At 42.7% G+C, this 18,266-nt stretch overlaps 1 protein-coding gene and 1 pseudogene across 1 annotated transcript in view; both read left to right on the top strand.

Moving 5' to 3' along the window:
- CATSPERB (catsper channel auxiliary subunit beta) overlaps nt 1–10,449 on the top strand; it is a 159,021-nt gene extending 148,572 nt beyond the window's left edge. Inside the window, exons 25-27 of the mRNA XM_027774693.1 lie at nt 234–334; nt 1,055–1,129; nt 10,127–10,449. Coding sequence (XP_027630494.1) covers nt 234–334; nt 1,055–1,129; nt 10,127–10,315 — 365 coding nt within the window. The 3' untranslated portion in view covers nt 10,316–10,449. The remainder of the gene's footprint in view (nt 1–233; nt 335–1,054; nt 1,130–10,126) is intronic.
- On the top strand, nt 5,532–8,666 carry LOC102476091 (zinc transporter ZIP9 pseudogene; annotated as a pseudogene).
- Nucleotides 10,450–18,266: the final 7,817 nt, after the last annotated feature.

The raw sequence follows: 18,266 nt of genomic DNA, 5'->3' as shown, positions 1-18,266 counted from the left end.
CGTAGTCGACTACATGGGAGTTCAGTGACATAGTCATTATGCCAACTGCTGGTCCCTATTTAATTTCATATATACATATATATCATGTACAAAGTCAAACAGACCTAAAAGTATGAAATAACTTAATCATGTTATGGAGTAGAATTTTTCATTGTAATTTAATGTATGTAGCAAATTTTATGCAAAATAAGAAAATAACATGTGCGCTTAAAATGTACTTCATGTATCTTTAGAACACAGTGTACCGGAAAATGTTAGAAAAATGAAAAATTATTTAGAGCCAATTCTTCAAGCTTCAGTGTATAACCCGTCAGGTCTCAACTTAAGTATAAAAGTAAGTTGACAGCATCTTTGTTTTCACTGCATTGAGGTTAAATAGAAAATGTATGTCTAAACTAAAGTTGGTTTTAGTTTTGAAGTATTGGTATCCACGAATGGTGGGAACTACTCAACAGCAACTTTAAAGTACATGAAGAGTATTATTTTCCTCCATTTATCTTGATGTTATTATTTCTAAAGGTATCAGAGAGTTGAATCTAACATTCATTCACTATTTTTTAAGCTGATAGGCAAGACAGATTGTCTAGCAAAGTGAAGCAGAAGGGATGCCTTCAAAAGTTAGGGGATGAATTGGCCTCAGAATTCTTCATGGAGATAAATGCAGGCACGTGTCTTCAATTTTTAGCTGCCCATAAAAATGAAATTTTCACATTGATAAAATGAAAACATGAAGTTGATAAAACCCAAGGAACTGAGAAAACTGAGAAAAATGAAAGGACATATCGAAATCACAAGCATGAGAGTTAACCCTAAGTACTCATCAAGGCCAAGTCAGGCCTCATGTTTTGTTTCTTCATTCTGAAGTACTGACTATCAAAACAGAAGCTATTTTAGTCCCACTTTGTAGACAATATACTAAGAGTAAGTCCAAGTGCCTTAGGAAGGGGGACAGAAACCTTTCTATGCAACATCTATCGGACGGCCCCAGTGTTTATTTTTACTTAAAGGAACATGCGTGTCGATGTGATAATGACGGAGTATATTTCTTCCACAGGGCTCTGAGCTTTTTCACTTTCGAGTATCCGTTGTTCCAGGGGTCACTTTCTGTAACCTAGTTGAAGAATTTCAGGTACAGTGAATGTACAAGGTATCAAGTGGGATGGTGGCTAGGGATGTGACAAGCATCTACTGGAGAGGCACTGCAGAAAGGAAATGGCAGAACGTGTGTAACGGACAAGACTTGGAGACAGGCCTCCCTGGAGAATGGGACTGATGTTGTCGGAGATGGTAAAGCTAGGGCGCTCGGCATGCACCGATGCCGGCACTAACTGAAGCCAGGAGACTTTTCAATGATAGCTAGGTTTGGTTTTGTTCCCTCTTCATCTCCAAGATTTAGCCCAGTTTTCATACTCTTCCCATTCATCCATGTCCCCATAGGACAGATGTATATAACATTTTAGTTTCCAGCATTATCCTCCTTTTGGTTATTTGAATAGCAATGGTAGTCTTAAATATTCCAAGGCCTTTCAAGATCTAAAAGAATTGGGAATCAAAATTAGTCTCACAAATTATCCCACGGAAGCAACAACTCATTTGTGTTTATTCATCTGCTGCTTAAGGAATGAGGATTTGATAAAAACTGATGAATGACTATTTCATTGTATTATATTGTCAACTGTCTGTCACATTATCACACCTTCTTTTTGTTTTCTTTTTTTTTCCCCCTTTTTCTGTCCTGACCCTGCTACAGTTCCAATCCCAATAATGACCCTGCACTGCTATGGTGTTGAGTAGCCACAACAGCAGTGCACACCGCTGAGGCCTTGGGAGAAAACTCCACCCAAGTAGATAGAGAAACTGGAAAAGGAAGCATGAGGAGCATGAGAGGAAATCTCCACTAGGTTTCTCTCTCTTTTCTGATCTCTTTGGCACTAAATGACCCCCAGTTTTAGAGAATAGGGATAGTACCGGGGACCAAAGTTCTCATAGAATCTCAGCTTTCAAAGCTGGTCCATGGCATGATGGTAGAGACAGCTGAATCCCACATGGCTGACTGCATGGTTTGAGTACATGGTCTAGATCCAGCAGCTCGAAAAATATGCCAGATGTTTGGGAGTGCATGCCCAACATCCTGAAAGGAGGAGGAGATGGAGAAGGGATTACGGCATGGTCATCTCCATATGGGGGGTGCTTTCTCACTCTCTCTCTTTGTTTCTCTCTCTCTCTCTCTCTCTCTCTCTTTCTCTCTCTTTGTCTCTCTCCAGCAAGTATATACACCCCCAGGAGGAAAAAAAAAAAAAAACGAATCCCAGCTTTCGTCCCACAGGACTAGGGAAAATGGCCTCGGAGAGTGGAGAGTGTTGGGGAAATCCCTAACCGAAGAGAGCTGGAGATGGGGATTCTTGATTCTGTATGTGAACCAGCACGAGTACCAAGCCACGCATGAGCAGAGCGCATCTAAAGAAGCATAGCAAAAGCTTTGAAATAAACCTGCAGTATAAACACAACCTAGGTTCCAGAATAACTCAATTGGCACATGCACTAGGAAGACACAAATAGCATAGCAGTGATTTTGAAAATTGGCTTGACATTGAAACCACTACCTACAGAAGCTGAGGCATAACTTGTGATCAGAACTCAGCCAGTCTGGGGACCAGCAGTTAGCATAATGGCTCTGTCGCTGAACTCCCATGTAGTCAACCGCGGTTCAAGTCCTGGACCCAGTGGCTTAAACTCACGCCAGGCACATGTGCGTGCATGCCCAAGATCCCAAGAGGAGAATGGAGCAGAAGGGATTGCAGCATGGCCATCCCCCCTTGGGGGGGGTGATTTCTCACTTTCTGTCTCTCTGTCTCTCTCTGTCTTTCTGGCAAGCGCACACACCCTATAGCAAAAACCTCTCAAAAAAAAAAAAAAAAGGAAAGAAAAGAACTCAGCCAGTCTGATTGATTGCTAAAACAAATAATCAGCATTTTTCAGAGAATGTTTAACAGAATAGAGTATCACAATATAATGCCAAAAATGTCTAGGATAATATCCGAAATTTACTCATTATACCAAGCACTAAGAAAATATAACCAATTCTGAAGAAAAAGGATAATGAACAAGCAACAACAAATGCAATTATCAAAGGTTTTAAACCAGTTACTATAACCATGCTCCATGAGGTAAAGGTAAATACTTTTGAAATGAATGGAAATAGAGAAATTCTCAACAGAGAACTAGATGAACTAGAACTAAAAAAAGAACAAACTAAGAGGGACCAGCAGTTGGCATAATGGCTGTGTCACTGGACTCTCACGTAGTCGACCACAGTTCAAGTCCCGGACCTGGTGGCTTAAACTGGGCACTTGTGCATGCCCGCCCAAGATCACGAGAGGAGAATGGAGGAGAAGGGATGGCAGTGTGGCCAGCCTCCCTGGGGGGGGGTGACTTCTCGGTTTCTCTCTCTCTGTCTCTGTCTTTCTGGCGAGCACATGTGCCCCACAGCAAAAACCACTCAACAACAAACAAACAAACAAAAAAAGAAATCTTAGAGCCAAAAAATACAATGTTATAAATCTTTAAATCACTGGATAGACTCTGGAGCATAATGGATATGACAGAGGAGAATAAAAATAATGAACTTGAAAGTCACTAGAAAAAATAAACATTTTTTAAAAAGAAGGAAGGGAGGGGACAGGGAGACAATCCAGAAGTAAATGTGGAGAAGTGCCACTTGGAGGCCATTGCAGCTGCAGTATAGGTGTCTCCGGGTCAAGGCGCGCAGAGCAGAGTGTGCCACGGTTACCACAGGAGAGGGCGGAGACAGCTGCGCGCCAGCTTTGCTGCTGAGCCCTCACGGCCCTTCATTAAACGCCTGCAGCACTCTGTTTTCCCCTCCTCGCCGCGGAAGGGCGTTTCTGGAACTAGTGGGCTGGTCTCATCCCTGGGAAGGAGGGATCACTGTGGGAGTCACCTCGGGAAACAGGAGCCCTTAAGAAACAAATAAGTTTGTGTGGGTTTTCCTTCTTTTCCTGCTGCCACCTGAGACATAGTGTGTTGGTAGAGTGGGTCCCTTTGCTGTCTTCATTCTGACAATTGACGTAATTTATTCTCACATTCCCACATGTTCCCCATCGACGTTTTTTTTCTAAGAATTATTTATTGGGATCAGCAGATGGCGTAATGGTTATGTTGATGGACTCCCATGGGGTTGACCGTGGTTCAAGTCCCAAACCTGATGGCTTAAAACTCACAATAGCTATGTGTGTGTGCGTGTGTGCCCAAAATCCCTAGAGGAGAATGGAAAAAAAGGGTTTGTGGCATGGCCAACCCCCCCGCCAGGGGGTGATTTCTCCCTTTCTGTATCTGTCTCTCTGGCAAGTGCACGTGCCCTATAGCAAAAAATCTCTATTAAAAAAGAAAAGGAAGAAGAATTATTTATTTTTACTTATCATTTTTTTTTTTTTAATTTGACCAGAGAGAGAGGGAATCTGAGAAAGCAAGCTGCTAGGTCTGGGACTCGAACTGTGGTCAGCCATGTGAGAGTCCAGTGCCTCACCCACCACATCAGCTACAGTCCCTCTCCATCATTGACTTTTCCCACTTCTATTAACTTACAAGAATCTAGGGACCAGCATCTGAGAACCTAGTGACTGGTATTTAGGATTGCTGACAGTTATCTCTGGTGTTCGTACCAGCAGAAAGGGGCTGTTTCCAGGTACATTCAAGAGAAAAGTGCCTCGTGAACACATCTACCAGTGGGGAAGTTACAAGAACTGGAGGTTATAGATCTCTTGGAACCACCATGCATGTTATAAAAACCTAGGCATAGCCAGCAGGTAGCATGGTAGTTGGGGTGCTGGATTCCCACATGGCCCCCTGTGGTTCAAGTCCTGGACCTGGTGGCTTGCTTTTTCATTTTCTCTCTTCCTCTCTGTCTCTAATCAAATTTAAAAAAAAAAAAAAAAAAAAAAAGATGATGATGAATAAAATTAAATAAAATAACTTGAAAAAAAGCAGGGCGGGGGCGGGGGGTGACCAGCAGATGGCATAATGACTATGTCGCTGGACTCCTATGTAGTCAACTGCGGTTCAAGTCCCGGACCTGATGGCTTAAAATCACGTGGGGCGTGTGTGCATGCCCAAGATCCTGAGAGGAGAATGGAGGAGAAGGAATTGCAGCATGGCCATCCCCCTGGAGGGTGATTTCTTGCTTTCTGTCTCTCTGTCTCTCTCTTTCTGGTGAGCGTATGTGCCTTATAGCAAAAACCTCTCAAAAACACACATGCACACACACACACAAAAAGCTTAAGCATCTTTTGAAGCCACTAGAAATCTGTAGTTCAGTAGTGATAGATGGGACCAGTGGGTGGCATAGTGGTTAAGGTGCTGGACACTCCAATAGGGTTGACCACAGTTTGAGTCCCAAACCTGGTGGCTTGCTTTCTCACTTTCTCTCTCTCTTTCTCTCACTCTCTGATCAAATTCAAAACAAATGAATGAATAAAGTTAAATAAATAATTATTAAAAAAAAAAAGTAGTGATGGATGAAGCAGAAGGGCAGAGGGCAGAGTGAACGATTTCGTGTCCATCGTCTGTCTGCTCTGTCGGTGGGATGTTACATGGCTGGAATCCTTCCCTTGGCTGTTAGTTTGTCAGATGAGCGACTGAAGCTGGTGGCTGTTTCGGCTGACAGCCTTCTCTGTGGGACAGCACTGGCAGTCATCATGCCGGAAGGAGTACGCACACGTTATGAAGATATTTTTGAGAGAAAACACTATCACGCCTTGAGAAACAGAATGTGGTTGCATCAGACAAAGCGGCAGAAATATGGGCTGTCCGCCAACAGAAGCACAGCCAAAGCCACAACCGCACACAGATGAACACCCGCCTCAGTGCTCGCCTCATCCTGGGCTTTGGTTTATGTTGCTGGGGGACTAGATTGACGGCTCCCAGGTTCTACTGACAACCAGAAACAGCACAAGGCCTAGCAATTCCAGCGTCACCACCACGCTGGGTCTGGTCGTCCACGCTGCAGCCGATGGTGCTGCTTTGGGAGCAGCAGCCTGTCCTTCACAGTTAGATGTGTTTGTGGCCGCAATGCTACATAAAGCACCAGCTGCTTCATGCTGGCTTCCTTAACGCATGCTGGCCCAGAGCAGGATCAAATCAGCAAGCGCTCGCTGGTCTTTGCACTGGCAGCACCACTGGCGTCCCTGGTGATGTCCTTAGGACAACAGAAGAGCAGTAAAGAAGCTCGTTCAGAAGTTGGGCAACTGGAGTGATCATGCTTTTCTCTGCTGGGACATTTCTTTTTGTTGTCACAGGGCACGTCCTCCCTATGATGGACAGAATGGGGCACAGCCACAAGGCAGTCACCACTGGAGGGGGAGGCCTCAGCCACCTCAGTTCTCACGCCTTGTCAGTAGAACACCAGCATTTTAATATTCAGGTGGAAGCCTCAGTTCATGGCCAGGTACCGTCCAGTGAGAACGGCCAGGACAGGAAGTTACTCACTTCCTCTGTCTCTTGTCTCACCTTGCCCATCTCCACCTCTTTTCCTAGAGTCCAGCGGGAGGTAAGATTAAAACTCAGAGTAATGGAAAAATTTTTAGCAGAGAAACAATCCATTGCGATTAGGTATAGATATTTCATTGCATTGTCTTTTATCAGGCTCTTAGCATTTTGAATTTTGATATTTCTCTTAACTCTGTTTTCAAGGAAAATGAAATATAGTTTTAAGGAAAAGTGAAGCACTTTATCTCACAATGAAATAGTAATTTTAAGAGTACGTGTTCTGTAATTAAGCTAAACTTCTTCCTGCTTGTGTTCAGAGGCTCTGCTCTGCCACCTTGGCCATTGATTTCTTTTTTTTTTTTCTTATTTTTTATTTCAATTTCTTTCACACATTCAATCATATAAGTCACTTGGCTTGCAAAGTGAATATTCCAACATGTATACATTTGGCCATTTCTAACGTTTCTCACCTTGTAAGACTGTGCTTTAGTATTGATGTCACCTGTGCCTTCAGAGGCCAGCACATCCACTCTTTAGGTGCTAAAAGTGATCACAGGTGGGATTACAGTTGGGAAGATGTTGACACAACACATTGAAAGCTGACTTTATATCCAAGAGATGTCCATTGGAAGGGGATGTCTAGAAAGACTTAAATGCCCCCTTTTGCACTTTTCTCCTACCATTCATTATGGAGTAAGAGAGGTGGGACCAGCTTCCAGAAGGTGACCAGTGTTTATAGCATTTCTTTTCAAGTTCAGTAGACTGCCTACTATCAACACATTCTCATGGAGTAGCCAAGTTCTAGTAGGTTGAGGCCTAGGTTTGCTTTCAACAACAGTCAGATCCCAGAGCATCTTTGGAAATTAAGAGATACTAAATTTTAAATGAATATGGATACTTACCAACATCTTTGTAGTAACTGCTTTTGCTTTTTTTGTTTGTTTTGTTTTATCAAATAGGATTACTGACTGTTTTATTTTGGTTTGGGTTAATGGTTGAGTAGTATGAATCTCAGTTTTACGTGTATAACTATATGTAAGAGTCGTACAGAGAGAAATGAAAGGCACACGTCTTTCACATGATGCCTCACAGTAGAGCACAAATGATCATTTCAGTTTTGAGATTTGTCTCAAAACAAACTACTACAAAATTCTGAATTGGTTCATCGATTTAGAGATTTAAAAATCAACTATAAGTCCTATTTTTAATACATTCAAGTAATGCCTGCATGTTCAAACATACACATGCAACAACCACGCTTATGCCTACCTGGACAATCCAGTGCATTCTATGAAATTTGAGAAAGAACAAACTTCATTCCTTTGAGGATTTTTGACATACCCTGTTTTAATCCAACATGATACTACTAAACTGCTGGAAGGATACTGCTGGCAGTGAATAAGAATTTTGACTGGGACCAGCAGATGGCATTGTGGTTAGGATGCTGGACTCCCATATGGCAGACCATGGTTCAAGTCCCAGACCTGGCAGCTTGCTTTCTCACTTTCTTCTCTCTGTCTCTCTCTGGTTGAATTTTAAAAAATAATAATAATGAATAAAATTAAATTAAATAATTATTTTTTAAAAACATTTAAAAAGGGACCAGCAGGTAGTGCAGTGATTAAGGTGCTGGACTCCCACATGGTCGAATGCAGTTTGAGTCCCCAACCCTGTGACTTGAAAATCATACTGAGTGTGTGTGTGCATGCCCAAAATCCCAAGAGGAAAATGGGGGAGAGGGATGGCATGGCCATCTGCCTTGGGGGGTGATTTCTCACTTTCTCTTTCATTCTCTCTTTCTTTAGTGAGCACACACACCCTATAGCAAAAATATCTCAAAAAAAGTTAAAATAAAAGAATTTTACTAATTTTTTTTTTGGTAGACCCAGTAGTAAGACTTCCAAAATCTATGTTGTTCTGTCTTTAAATATTTCTGTTAGTAGTTTAATAGTTCCTCTGGCTAATAACTTTGGGAGCATCATGTCTGTTTACATAACAAGCACCTGTAGCAGGGAAGAACATTAAGGTGACTCATAAATGGGAAGCCTTTGATGATTAATTTAAAGCTTATTAAATTTATGAAAAAGGAGGAGAAGGAGCAGGAGGAGTTTTTTGAAGACCTTTATAACAACATCGAGAGACTTAACATTTATGTCATTAGATAAAGTTCATGAAGCTGAGGAAAAGAGACTGGTGCAGAAAGAAATAGCTAAAGAAATAAGAGCTGAGACCAGCAAGTAGCATGGTGGTTGGGGTGCTGGGCTTCCACATAGCCAACAGTGTTTCAAATCCCAGACCTGGAGACTTTCTCTGTCTCTCATCAAATTAAGAAAGAATAATAAAATAAACAAATAAAATTTTAAAAAAGAGAGAGAAAAAAAGAAAGGCTGAAAATGTTCCAAATTTGGTGAAGACGTACATTTACATATTCAAGAAGCTTAATGAACTCTCAACAAAACAAACAGAAAAAAACTGTGCCTAAACGCGTCTTATTCAAACTGAAAAAAATTAAAAGGTAAAATCTTGAAAACAGTCAAAAAAATCAACATTAGTTTGGGGAAACAATCTGAACTCCTGGGGGTGAGTAGGAAGGAATCCAGGAATGAATCTAGAATTCTATATTTTGTGAGGATATTCTCTAGGAATAAAGGGAGTATCAAGATATTCTCAGATGAAGAAAAACTAAGAGAATCCATTGTAGGCAGAACTCTTCTCTGTCCCTTTCCCTCTCTCTTTTTCTTTATTTCTTCCATGAGTGAGAAAGAAAGACAGCACCCCAATCTTGACTCTGCAGTCCAGCTCTCCCTTAGCCAGCCTAATCACAGGTGTTAGCAGTGCCCAGCATATTCAGGGAAGTGGGTTGCCATCCAGAACATTCTGTTTCACCATTGCACCACTGTCTGTCCTCAAGAGTTTCTCTTTTAAAATAAGGAAGTTCTTCAGGTGGAACAGAAATAACACAGAGAGAAACTGTAAGAACAATGACAGAGCAAATAAAAGAAAGATTGTCAAGGGACTCTTAAGTTTTGTGGATGCTGAATGTCTGATAACTCTGGGCAGAATTTTTTTTTCATTGTAATTACCATGCACATTATTCTTGTGTATATTAATTTTTCCCCTGCACCTCTCCTTTTTATTTCCCTCTCCTATACAGTCTCTAGTATATACACTTGCTGACTCTGCTCCTATATCTTCTAATCTTTCAGCTCCTGTTATAAAGTACAGACATTCAGTATATATTGAGTGGGGACATACAGTGTCTGTCTTTCATAGTCTGTTTTGCTTCACTTAGCATTAAATCCTCTATATTCATCCACTTTGTATCAAGTGGCAGGGTATCATTGTTTTTTATGGCTGAATCATATTCCGTAGTGTATATGTGCCACATTTTTTTTCAATCCAATAATTCATTCTTGGACATTTAAGTTGATTTCATGTCTTTAGCAATTGTGAATAATGTTACAATAAACATGATTGTGCAAGTGTCTTTCCAACTGAGTATTTTCCTATCGTATGGATAAATATCCAGGATTTTGCTAGTTGATTAATTGTGAGGGTTGTATAAAATTTAAAATTTGCATTATTAGAGTCAGAAAGCTTAAAGACCTTGTTTTTACCATTGCAGATTTATGTCGATGAAGCACCACTGCCATTTCCAGGACACACACTTATTGCCCTTGCAGCAGCCGTGATGCTGGGGGGACTAATTTTTACAGCCTTTATGTTTCAACTGCGTAACATTCACCCATGGACAGCATTCCAAAACTGGCTCAGAAGAAACAAATGGACTTTTTCAAATATAAGCTTCACTTAGCTGGCTCTCAGATGAAGGTCTGCATACTGAAAAAATGATAACTCTATTTTTTCTTTTATTTTCTAGTTTATTAAATAGTTCCTAGAATATCAATATTTAAACATTATACAAACTAAATAAAATACTAAAGAATGGCTTTATAGTTCAAATTGCTATTTGTCAATGTGTTCATTGTTAAGCCAAAATTGACCAAAAAAAAAAAGAAAGAAAGAAAATGTTTGACAAAATTACATGCTAAGTAACAAATACAATACACCTGAGTTTAAAAAATAAAATTGGTGTAAAAAGATATAAGTCCAATGTTAAACATGGACTCACAAAAACATTATTGCCTGGTTCCCTCTAAGTCCTCCTTTTAATTCTTGTTGTTAAGTTAACATGCTTTAGTTATTCTTATATTGGTCTTTATTTTATAAAAAATATTGACAGGGTCTATTAATAAAATTGTTTAGCTTTACATTAAAAAGTTGTTAAACAAATTTTGTTATTGTTTGCACATGCTCATAAGCTGCTGATCTAATACTAAAAGTTAGGGTTGCCAAAAATCAAAAATATTTGACCAATATTGATGTATAAAATTCTATCTTTACAAGCTTGATAGTTCCTATAAAAACATCAAAGTTTCCTAGATTAAAAAAAAAAGATACACATGGGTGATTATTAAACACTGGGCCTATATATATAAAACAAAAACTAAAAACTACTGTCTAACAGTTTAATAGGGTAAGAGTCTCAAGGAAAAGACTAAGAGCTCCAGGCTGCCTTCTGCCCCAGCCCCCTTGCCTTCATGTTTCTTTTAGTTAGACCTCTTCCCCACTAGATTCTCCCTTTAGTTAAATAATCAAGAGGTCTAGCAAAAAAAAAAAAAAAAATTTAGATTAAGACCACATTCTCCAGCTAGGGCTTTTGTATAGGCAATAAAGGGGATGCCTTATAAAAACTTGTAAACTGGGCTTCGCCCTCCTTACAGTACTCAGCCACTCCTCACAAGATCTGTTAAAACTTAGGTTCACTTCTCAGTGTAGGGACAATTCGAAACGAATATCAAAAAAGTTCCCAAATAACGCCAAAAAGTGTTATAACAATATTGACAAGGCATTTTAACCTTTGATTTAACTCTCACTTCAACGATAACCAGTAGTCACTCGTGATAGTCCTGAACGCTGAACACTTCTCTGAAGACAAGATCTAAAAACAGCCTAGATCAGAACCTCCGCCTCAGAAGAGACTCTGTTTCCAATGCAGACAGCCCGGACACTGAACAATGTCCATGACCGACATCCTCATGTACCCCACTGGGGCCTTGTCCCCAGTGTGGAGTTGGTCATTAGGGACAAGACAGAATCCATCGAGCTCTGAAGGGAGCTCTGGACTTCTAGAGTCTATGCTGGCCTTTAAAACTGAGAATTGATGAGGCCCGAGACCCCCAACGGCTCCCCTTGGACATCTGACAATTTCACTAGACAAACCTCAGGTAACCCTTAAAGTGACTAAGGTTAATTTCTGTCTAAATCGGAGGTTAAGGTGGTTTACAAAAGTACATTCATAAAAAATTAAATAATAATAATAAACAAGTTGACTGACCATGTGACACACACACAAAAAAAATTGTAAGAGCTAGCCAGAGGAGAGACATCTGTACCAGCAACTGAAAGTTCTTGTAGCCGCCCCGGCTCTATCCTCCTGTCCCCGCCCTCCTACACTCAGGAGGAGGAAAGATTGGCCCACAAGCAGTCGGCTACTGGAGGACAGTACCTTCATGGCACAGATAAAAACTTAAGTCAGGATGAAAGACATGCTAATGCTCTGCATATCCCTTTTTCTGTGGATGCAATTGCCCGCATGCCTGTTGATTCTTTCAACAGCATGTTAACCAGGCACTGTCTGACAGACTTACAAGTCTCGCTCATCCGTGATATCAGACGAAGAGGGGAAAAATGAAATTGCTGCTCAGAACTGCCATAAATACAAACTAGACCTAATTTTGAATCTGGAAGATGATGTATATAATTTACAAGCAAAGAAAGAAAACCTCAAGAGAGAGCAAGCCCAATGTAGCAAAGCTATTAACATAATGAAATAGAAACTGCATAACCTTTACCATGATGTTTTTAGTAGGCTGAGAGATGACCAAGGTAGGCCAGTCAATCCAAACCAATCAGTCAGCCATGACAGAAGTGTTTTGATTGTACCCAAAGAACTGGTGACCTCACACCACCAAAAGGAACCCCAAAAGGGAAAGAAAAACTGAGAGAAGAAATCGAAGATGGACTCCATTATGTGGATAAAGCAGTAATGTTCAGAACCTAATGATTTGAATTACAGATGAAGCTGCTTCACAGTCAGCCCTTACCACTTCCAAACAGCGAGTTTTATTCATGTTAAGTACAGTTTTTATGGACATTTAGAATTTCAAGATCCTACTTGTGGGAAATCTAGGGGAAGCTACTTTTCCTGCTGTTTGCTAAGACTCAATGTTATGATCAAAGAATATGGCAACATGAAAATCTGACTTTTGCTGAGGTGGTCACTTCAACGCACATGGGCTCTCATTCTTGTAAGATATGTATACAAAATAGCTTTAACATTTTCATTTAGTTAGCAATGAAGTAGAGTGAGCTTTCCGAAAGCTGATACAATTTTTATGAATATTTAGCTTATAAACATTCTGTGGAAATTTTTTTAAAAAAATAACAATAATCATTGACTTTCTTCTGATTCTACCATTGGGCAGACATACTGAGTCTGGTTCATGTGCTGTGTGCTGGAGCTGGCGTGGCCAAGATGGCTCCCTAACTCACAGGTTTGGCTCCTCAGCTGGCCTGGTTGGAACAGCTGGGGGCCGGCCAGGCACTCTGTCTCTCCACGTGGCCTCTTTAAGTAGCCAGTTCAGACCTCCTCACAGACGTTGGGGTGTTACGGCAGTGGGACTTAGTACATGGTGCTAGGCATCCACCAGAACATGGAAAATGGGAACTGCCAGATTTTCATTAATACCTGGATTTGGAAGCCTCCCTTCTCATTCTGTAGATCAAGGCAGTCCCAGAGGCAGCCCAGATTGAAAGGAAGGAGAAATAGATTGCACCTCTTTTGAGAGGCGGGATGGCATTGCAAAAGAGCTTATCGGTTACGGGGGCTGGTACAGTCATTTTTGGAAACATAATCTGCTACTTGGTCGTCCATCAGAGAAATCTACTTGGGCTGTGAACTTGACTGGTATCCTCCTTCGGAAATGTGCAGAATCATGGGGAAAGCAGGTATTGTGGTGGATACGGCTCTGATCCCACATGGCTGAGTCTGCAGTTCAAGTCCTGGACGCAGTAGCTAGAAAAACACACCAAGCATGTTCACTTGCATGCCCAAACTCCCAAGAGGAGACGAGGGAAGGGACTGTGGCACGGCCACCCCACCCTGCAGGCCATTTCTCACTTCTCCCTCTCTGTGCCTCTCCTTGTCTCTCCGGTGAGCGCACATGCCCTATGGCAGAAATCTTTAAAAAGATCAAGAAATGTACAAAATCAGTTCTGAACTGCATTGTTCTCTCTACCCTTGACCACAGGCAATGAGAGTTTCATTCAGAAAAGTCACAAAATAATTCTGACCAATACTTAGTAGTCTAGATGAGTAATTTGGGGTTGGGGTTCCTCAGTGCCATCAGAAGCGACCTCCCAAGCCTGGGACACCAACACGCCCCCTGTCCTCTCAGTAGTCAGGTACCATCTCCCTCACCCCATCTCACACACTCAGGGCCTGTAAGGCTGGGCCACCTCTCCAGGTGCTGCCATTGTGGGCTAAGCCGCCTCCCACAACTATTCCCTCCCTCCAATCAAAAGCCCCGGGGCGGGATCTGTGGGGTGAAGGAGTCTAAATCTGCTGATTACACTAAAGCTTCCAGGTATGGCGGAGGGATGGAGTCGTGCAATTCAGGGGCCATCCCCAGAGAAGAAGAATCCACTTTCTAGCTGGCAATGCCCCAGCTGAAGAAGACCGGGAGGCGTGCACGCGTCCCCACGTGTGGAAGCACGGAGGGCGGAGAGCGCCTCGGGCGTCATGGGTGACCCCCACGAAAGCTCTTGGCCCACGGGGTTACAAGCGTTGGGAGCTGCGGAGAGCGGGACTGCAGACCGACTGAGCCACCCCGAGTGTAAGCAAACATTTGTTCCCTGCCTCTGCGTGTCAGGCCATCCCCCCTGGGGAGGGGGTGAGTTCTCGCTTTCTGTCTCTGTTTCTCTCTGTCTTTCTGCTGAGCAAACATGCTCTATAGCAAAAACCTCTCAAAAAAAAAAAAAAAAGAAAAAAAAGGAAAAAGAAAAAAAAAGGAAAGAGAAAAAGAGCATATCTCCTATAACAAAACTTAAAAAAAATTAAAAATTAAAAAAAAATTCATCTCTATTCTCAGAGGATCCTGAAAGCCTTTAATAATAGCATGTAAACCCAAGTAAGACCAAGGTTCAAGGATCCTTGTCACTGTGACCTTTTGTCACAGGGGAAAGGTCTGACAGGGCCGGTAGAATGGGGACTGAGGAACAGCAGAGTTTAACGGAGGCAGAGAAGAGCAAAGGGACGGATAAGGAAGACGTGGGGAAAGGGAGTTTGCAGGCTAAGGAGGAATACGGGTTGGAGAAGGACTGGCTGGCACACCTGAGGGTGCTGGGTGACAGCTGTGAGGGTCAGCTGGAGGAGGGGAACACGCGGAGGAACTACTGAGGAGTCCTTCCAGGACTATGAGTCTAAGATCAGAGACACTTTCTTGTTTTACGGACTCCTTGTAGCAAGCAAAGTAAGCTGGTCAGTGATGAGAAGAGATCTTTTTTGAGAGTTTTTTCTTTTTATTTATTTATTTTTTTAGAGAGGTTTTCGCTATAGGTGCGTGCTCTCACCAGACAGACAGAGACAGAGAGAAGAAAGCGAGAAGTCACCCCCCCAGGGGAGATGGTCACGCCGCAATCCCTTCTCCTCCATTCTCCTCTCGGGATCTTGGGCACGCACGCACTACGCGTCCGGCATGAGTTTTAAGTCACTGGGTCCGGGATGCAAACTGCAGTCAACTACATGGGAGTCCAGCAACATAGCCACTACGCCAACTGCTGGTCCCTGTTTTGTTTTTTGCTATAGGGCGCATGTGCTCGCTGGAGAAGCACAGAGACAGAAAGTGAGAAATCACCCCCCTAGGGCATGGCCACACCTCAACCCCTTCTCCTCCACTCTCCTCATTTTGGGCACACACATACACTCACACACACACACACACATACACTCACACACACAGACACACACACTCATGCCTAGTGTGCATTTCAAGCCACCAGGTCTGGGACACAAACCACGTTCGACCACGAGAGAGTCCAGCGCCTTAACCGCTACACCACCCAAGGGCCCTAAGAAGAGATCTCAGGGCCCCAAGATTCAAGGGCACCTACTAGCCCGACCAGTTTGAGATTGCAAGTGCCCCGCAGGGGCCAGTGGGGACTCTCCCAAAGGGGAGTTCTAAGTTGCCCAGAGTAGAAGACTGCCATTTTGGGAAGTAATGAACTGAATTGTTGCCATAGTGACAAAGCGAACGCCTGTTGGAGGTTTCTGAAGAGAGTTGAGAAGCGGATTGAGAGTTTCTCGTAGTACCAGGGTTAAACAAAAGCCGGCCACAAAACTAAAGAGCACCCTGCAAGGCCGAGAGCCACGTGACCGACCAGGTTTGGATCCCTGGGTTGGCCTGAAACGCACTAGGGAAGTCCAGGAGCCTGAGAAGCTGAAGGGCTGGGGAAGGGAGATTGTGGCAGCCCGATGAAACTCTGACGGTCATGCTCCTCCCTCTCTGGTAGGTGCACTGTGCTCCCTAGCATTTAAAACAAACAAACAAACAAAAAGAACACCCACACAAGAATCAAATCCCTATCAAATTTAAAAATCAGGGCTAGCTCCACCATAAATAGTTCTGGCCTGGCAGAGATTAGAGAAGCTATATGAAAGAATTTATAGCATAAAATAACCTGGACTTTTCCAGCCCAGCTCTGTAATCAGTAGAGATTGCAAAAGAGCAGCCACAACCAGAAGGTTATCCTGATGAAGACGTTTAAGGAAGAAAAAGAGACCGATCTTTGCTAGCAGATGGTATGTCACAGAATCCTTGGTAGGCAGGGCTGAATCGAGAAGGTTTATGTGTGACTTGTGTGCTGGGTGTTTGCTTTTCAACAATTTGAGTGGTTGACATGTAAATATTTTCTCAAAAATATTTAAAACCATACTGTTTCTGTTGTTATAGAGTCACTAACAAAATTATACAAAATCCTAAGAAATATGTTGAACGTTATCTTTAAAACTCAGTATTATGAAACTTTAAAAGTTGTTTATTAACTGTCAAGAACTATGGAGTGCGAGCAAAAATTTTTTTGATATGTAAAGTAAATGTTTGTGGAAAAAATGTAAAAATAAATTAATTAATAGGGAAAAAAATCAGGGCTAGTCCCATAGCACAGTGGTTAAGCCCTGGACTTAGAGAGCCAAATCCCACATGGCCAATCTCAGTTCAAATCCCGGCCCCAGCAGCTTGAAAAACATGCCAGAACCATAATCCTAAATGGAGAAATGGAAGAAAAAATTTCAGCATAACACACCCAACTGGAAGGTTCTCTCTCTGCCTCTCTGTCTCTCTGTCTTTCTCTCACATACACACACATTCTTCTTATGAGCACACACATGCTCTATCAATTTTAATTTTTTTTAGGTTTTTGTCTTAGGGTATGTGCACTTGTCAGAGAGAGACAGGGAGAGGAAAAGTGGGAAATCACCCCCTGGGGGGATGGACATGCCACAATCCCTTTTCCATGGCCATGCCACAATTCCTCCTTGTCCATTCTCTTTCTCCTCCTGGAAGAATGGACACACATGTACCCAGCATGATTTTCAAGCCGCCAAGTCTGGGACTCAAACCACGGTTGGCCATGTGGGAGTCCAGTGCTTTAACCATTGTGCCACCTGCTGGCCCTATCCCTCTATCAACATTTTTTTTCCTAATTAAAAAAAAAAAAAGAACAAATAGGGACCAGCGAATGGCATAATGATTATGTCACTGGACTCCCACATAGTTGACTGTGGTTCAAAGTCCCAGACCCAGCCGCTTAAAACACACCAGGTGCGTGTGTGTGCGTGCCCAAAATCCTGAGAGGAGAATGGAGGAGAAGGGACTGTGGCATGGCCATCCCCCTTGGGGGGTGACTTCTCCCTTTCTGTCTCTCTGTCTCTCTAGCACGTGCACACACGCACGTGCACCCTATCGCAAAAATCTCTCTTAAAAAAAAAGAACAAATATCCAGATTTCAGGAGCTGAAGTTGCTACGAGTTCCTCATCTCTAGTCAGGGAAGGATAACAAGCTCAGAAGCCTCCATACCTGGGGAGAGGAGGTGGGGACGGGAGGAGGGCCTCCAGCCCCATCCTTCCCTAGCTCTCCCCTTAGACTCTGCCACTTGTGCAATTGCACACGGCTTTCAGATGTTAGGTTGTGCCATCTGCCCAAAATTATTTGGGACTTTTTTTTTTAAAGAGAGATTTTTGTTATGGGGTGTATGTGCTTGCCAGAGAGACAGAGAAAGAGAAGTGAGAAATCAAATTTGCGATCCTTTCTCCTTCATTCTCCTCTCGGGATTTTGGGCACGCACACGTGCCAGCGTGAGATTCAAGGCACTGGGTCCAGGACTCCAGCCACAGTCGGCCATTGCCTCAACCACTATGCCACCTGCTGGTCCCTCTTTTTCTTAATTTTTAAAAAATTTGCTATAGAGAGGACCAGCAGTTAGCATAATGGCTATGTCGCTGGACTCCCATATAGTCGACCGCGATTTGAGTCCCGGACCCGGTGGCTTAAACTCACGCTGGGCGCATATGCATGCGTGCCCAAGATCCCGAGAGGAGAATGGAGGAGAAGGGATTGCAGCGTGGCCATCCCCCCCTGGGGGG

The sequence above is a fragment of the Tupaia chinensis genome, unplaced genomic scaffold (assembly GCF_000334495.1).
Source record: "Tupaia chinensis unplaced genomic scaffold, TupChi_1.0 Scaffold000469_1, whole genome shotgun sequence".
NCBI classification, from domain to species: Eukaryota; Metazoa; Chordata; class Mammalia; order Scandentia; family Tupaiidae; genus Tupaia; species Tupaia belangeri.
This window is presented reverse-complemented; position numbering and strand designations above follow the sequence as displayed.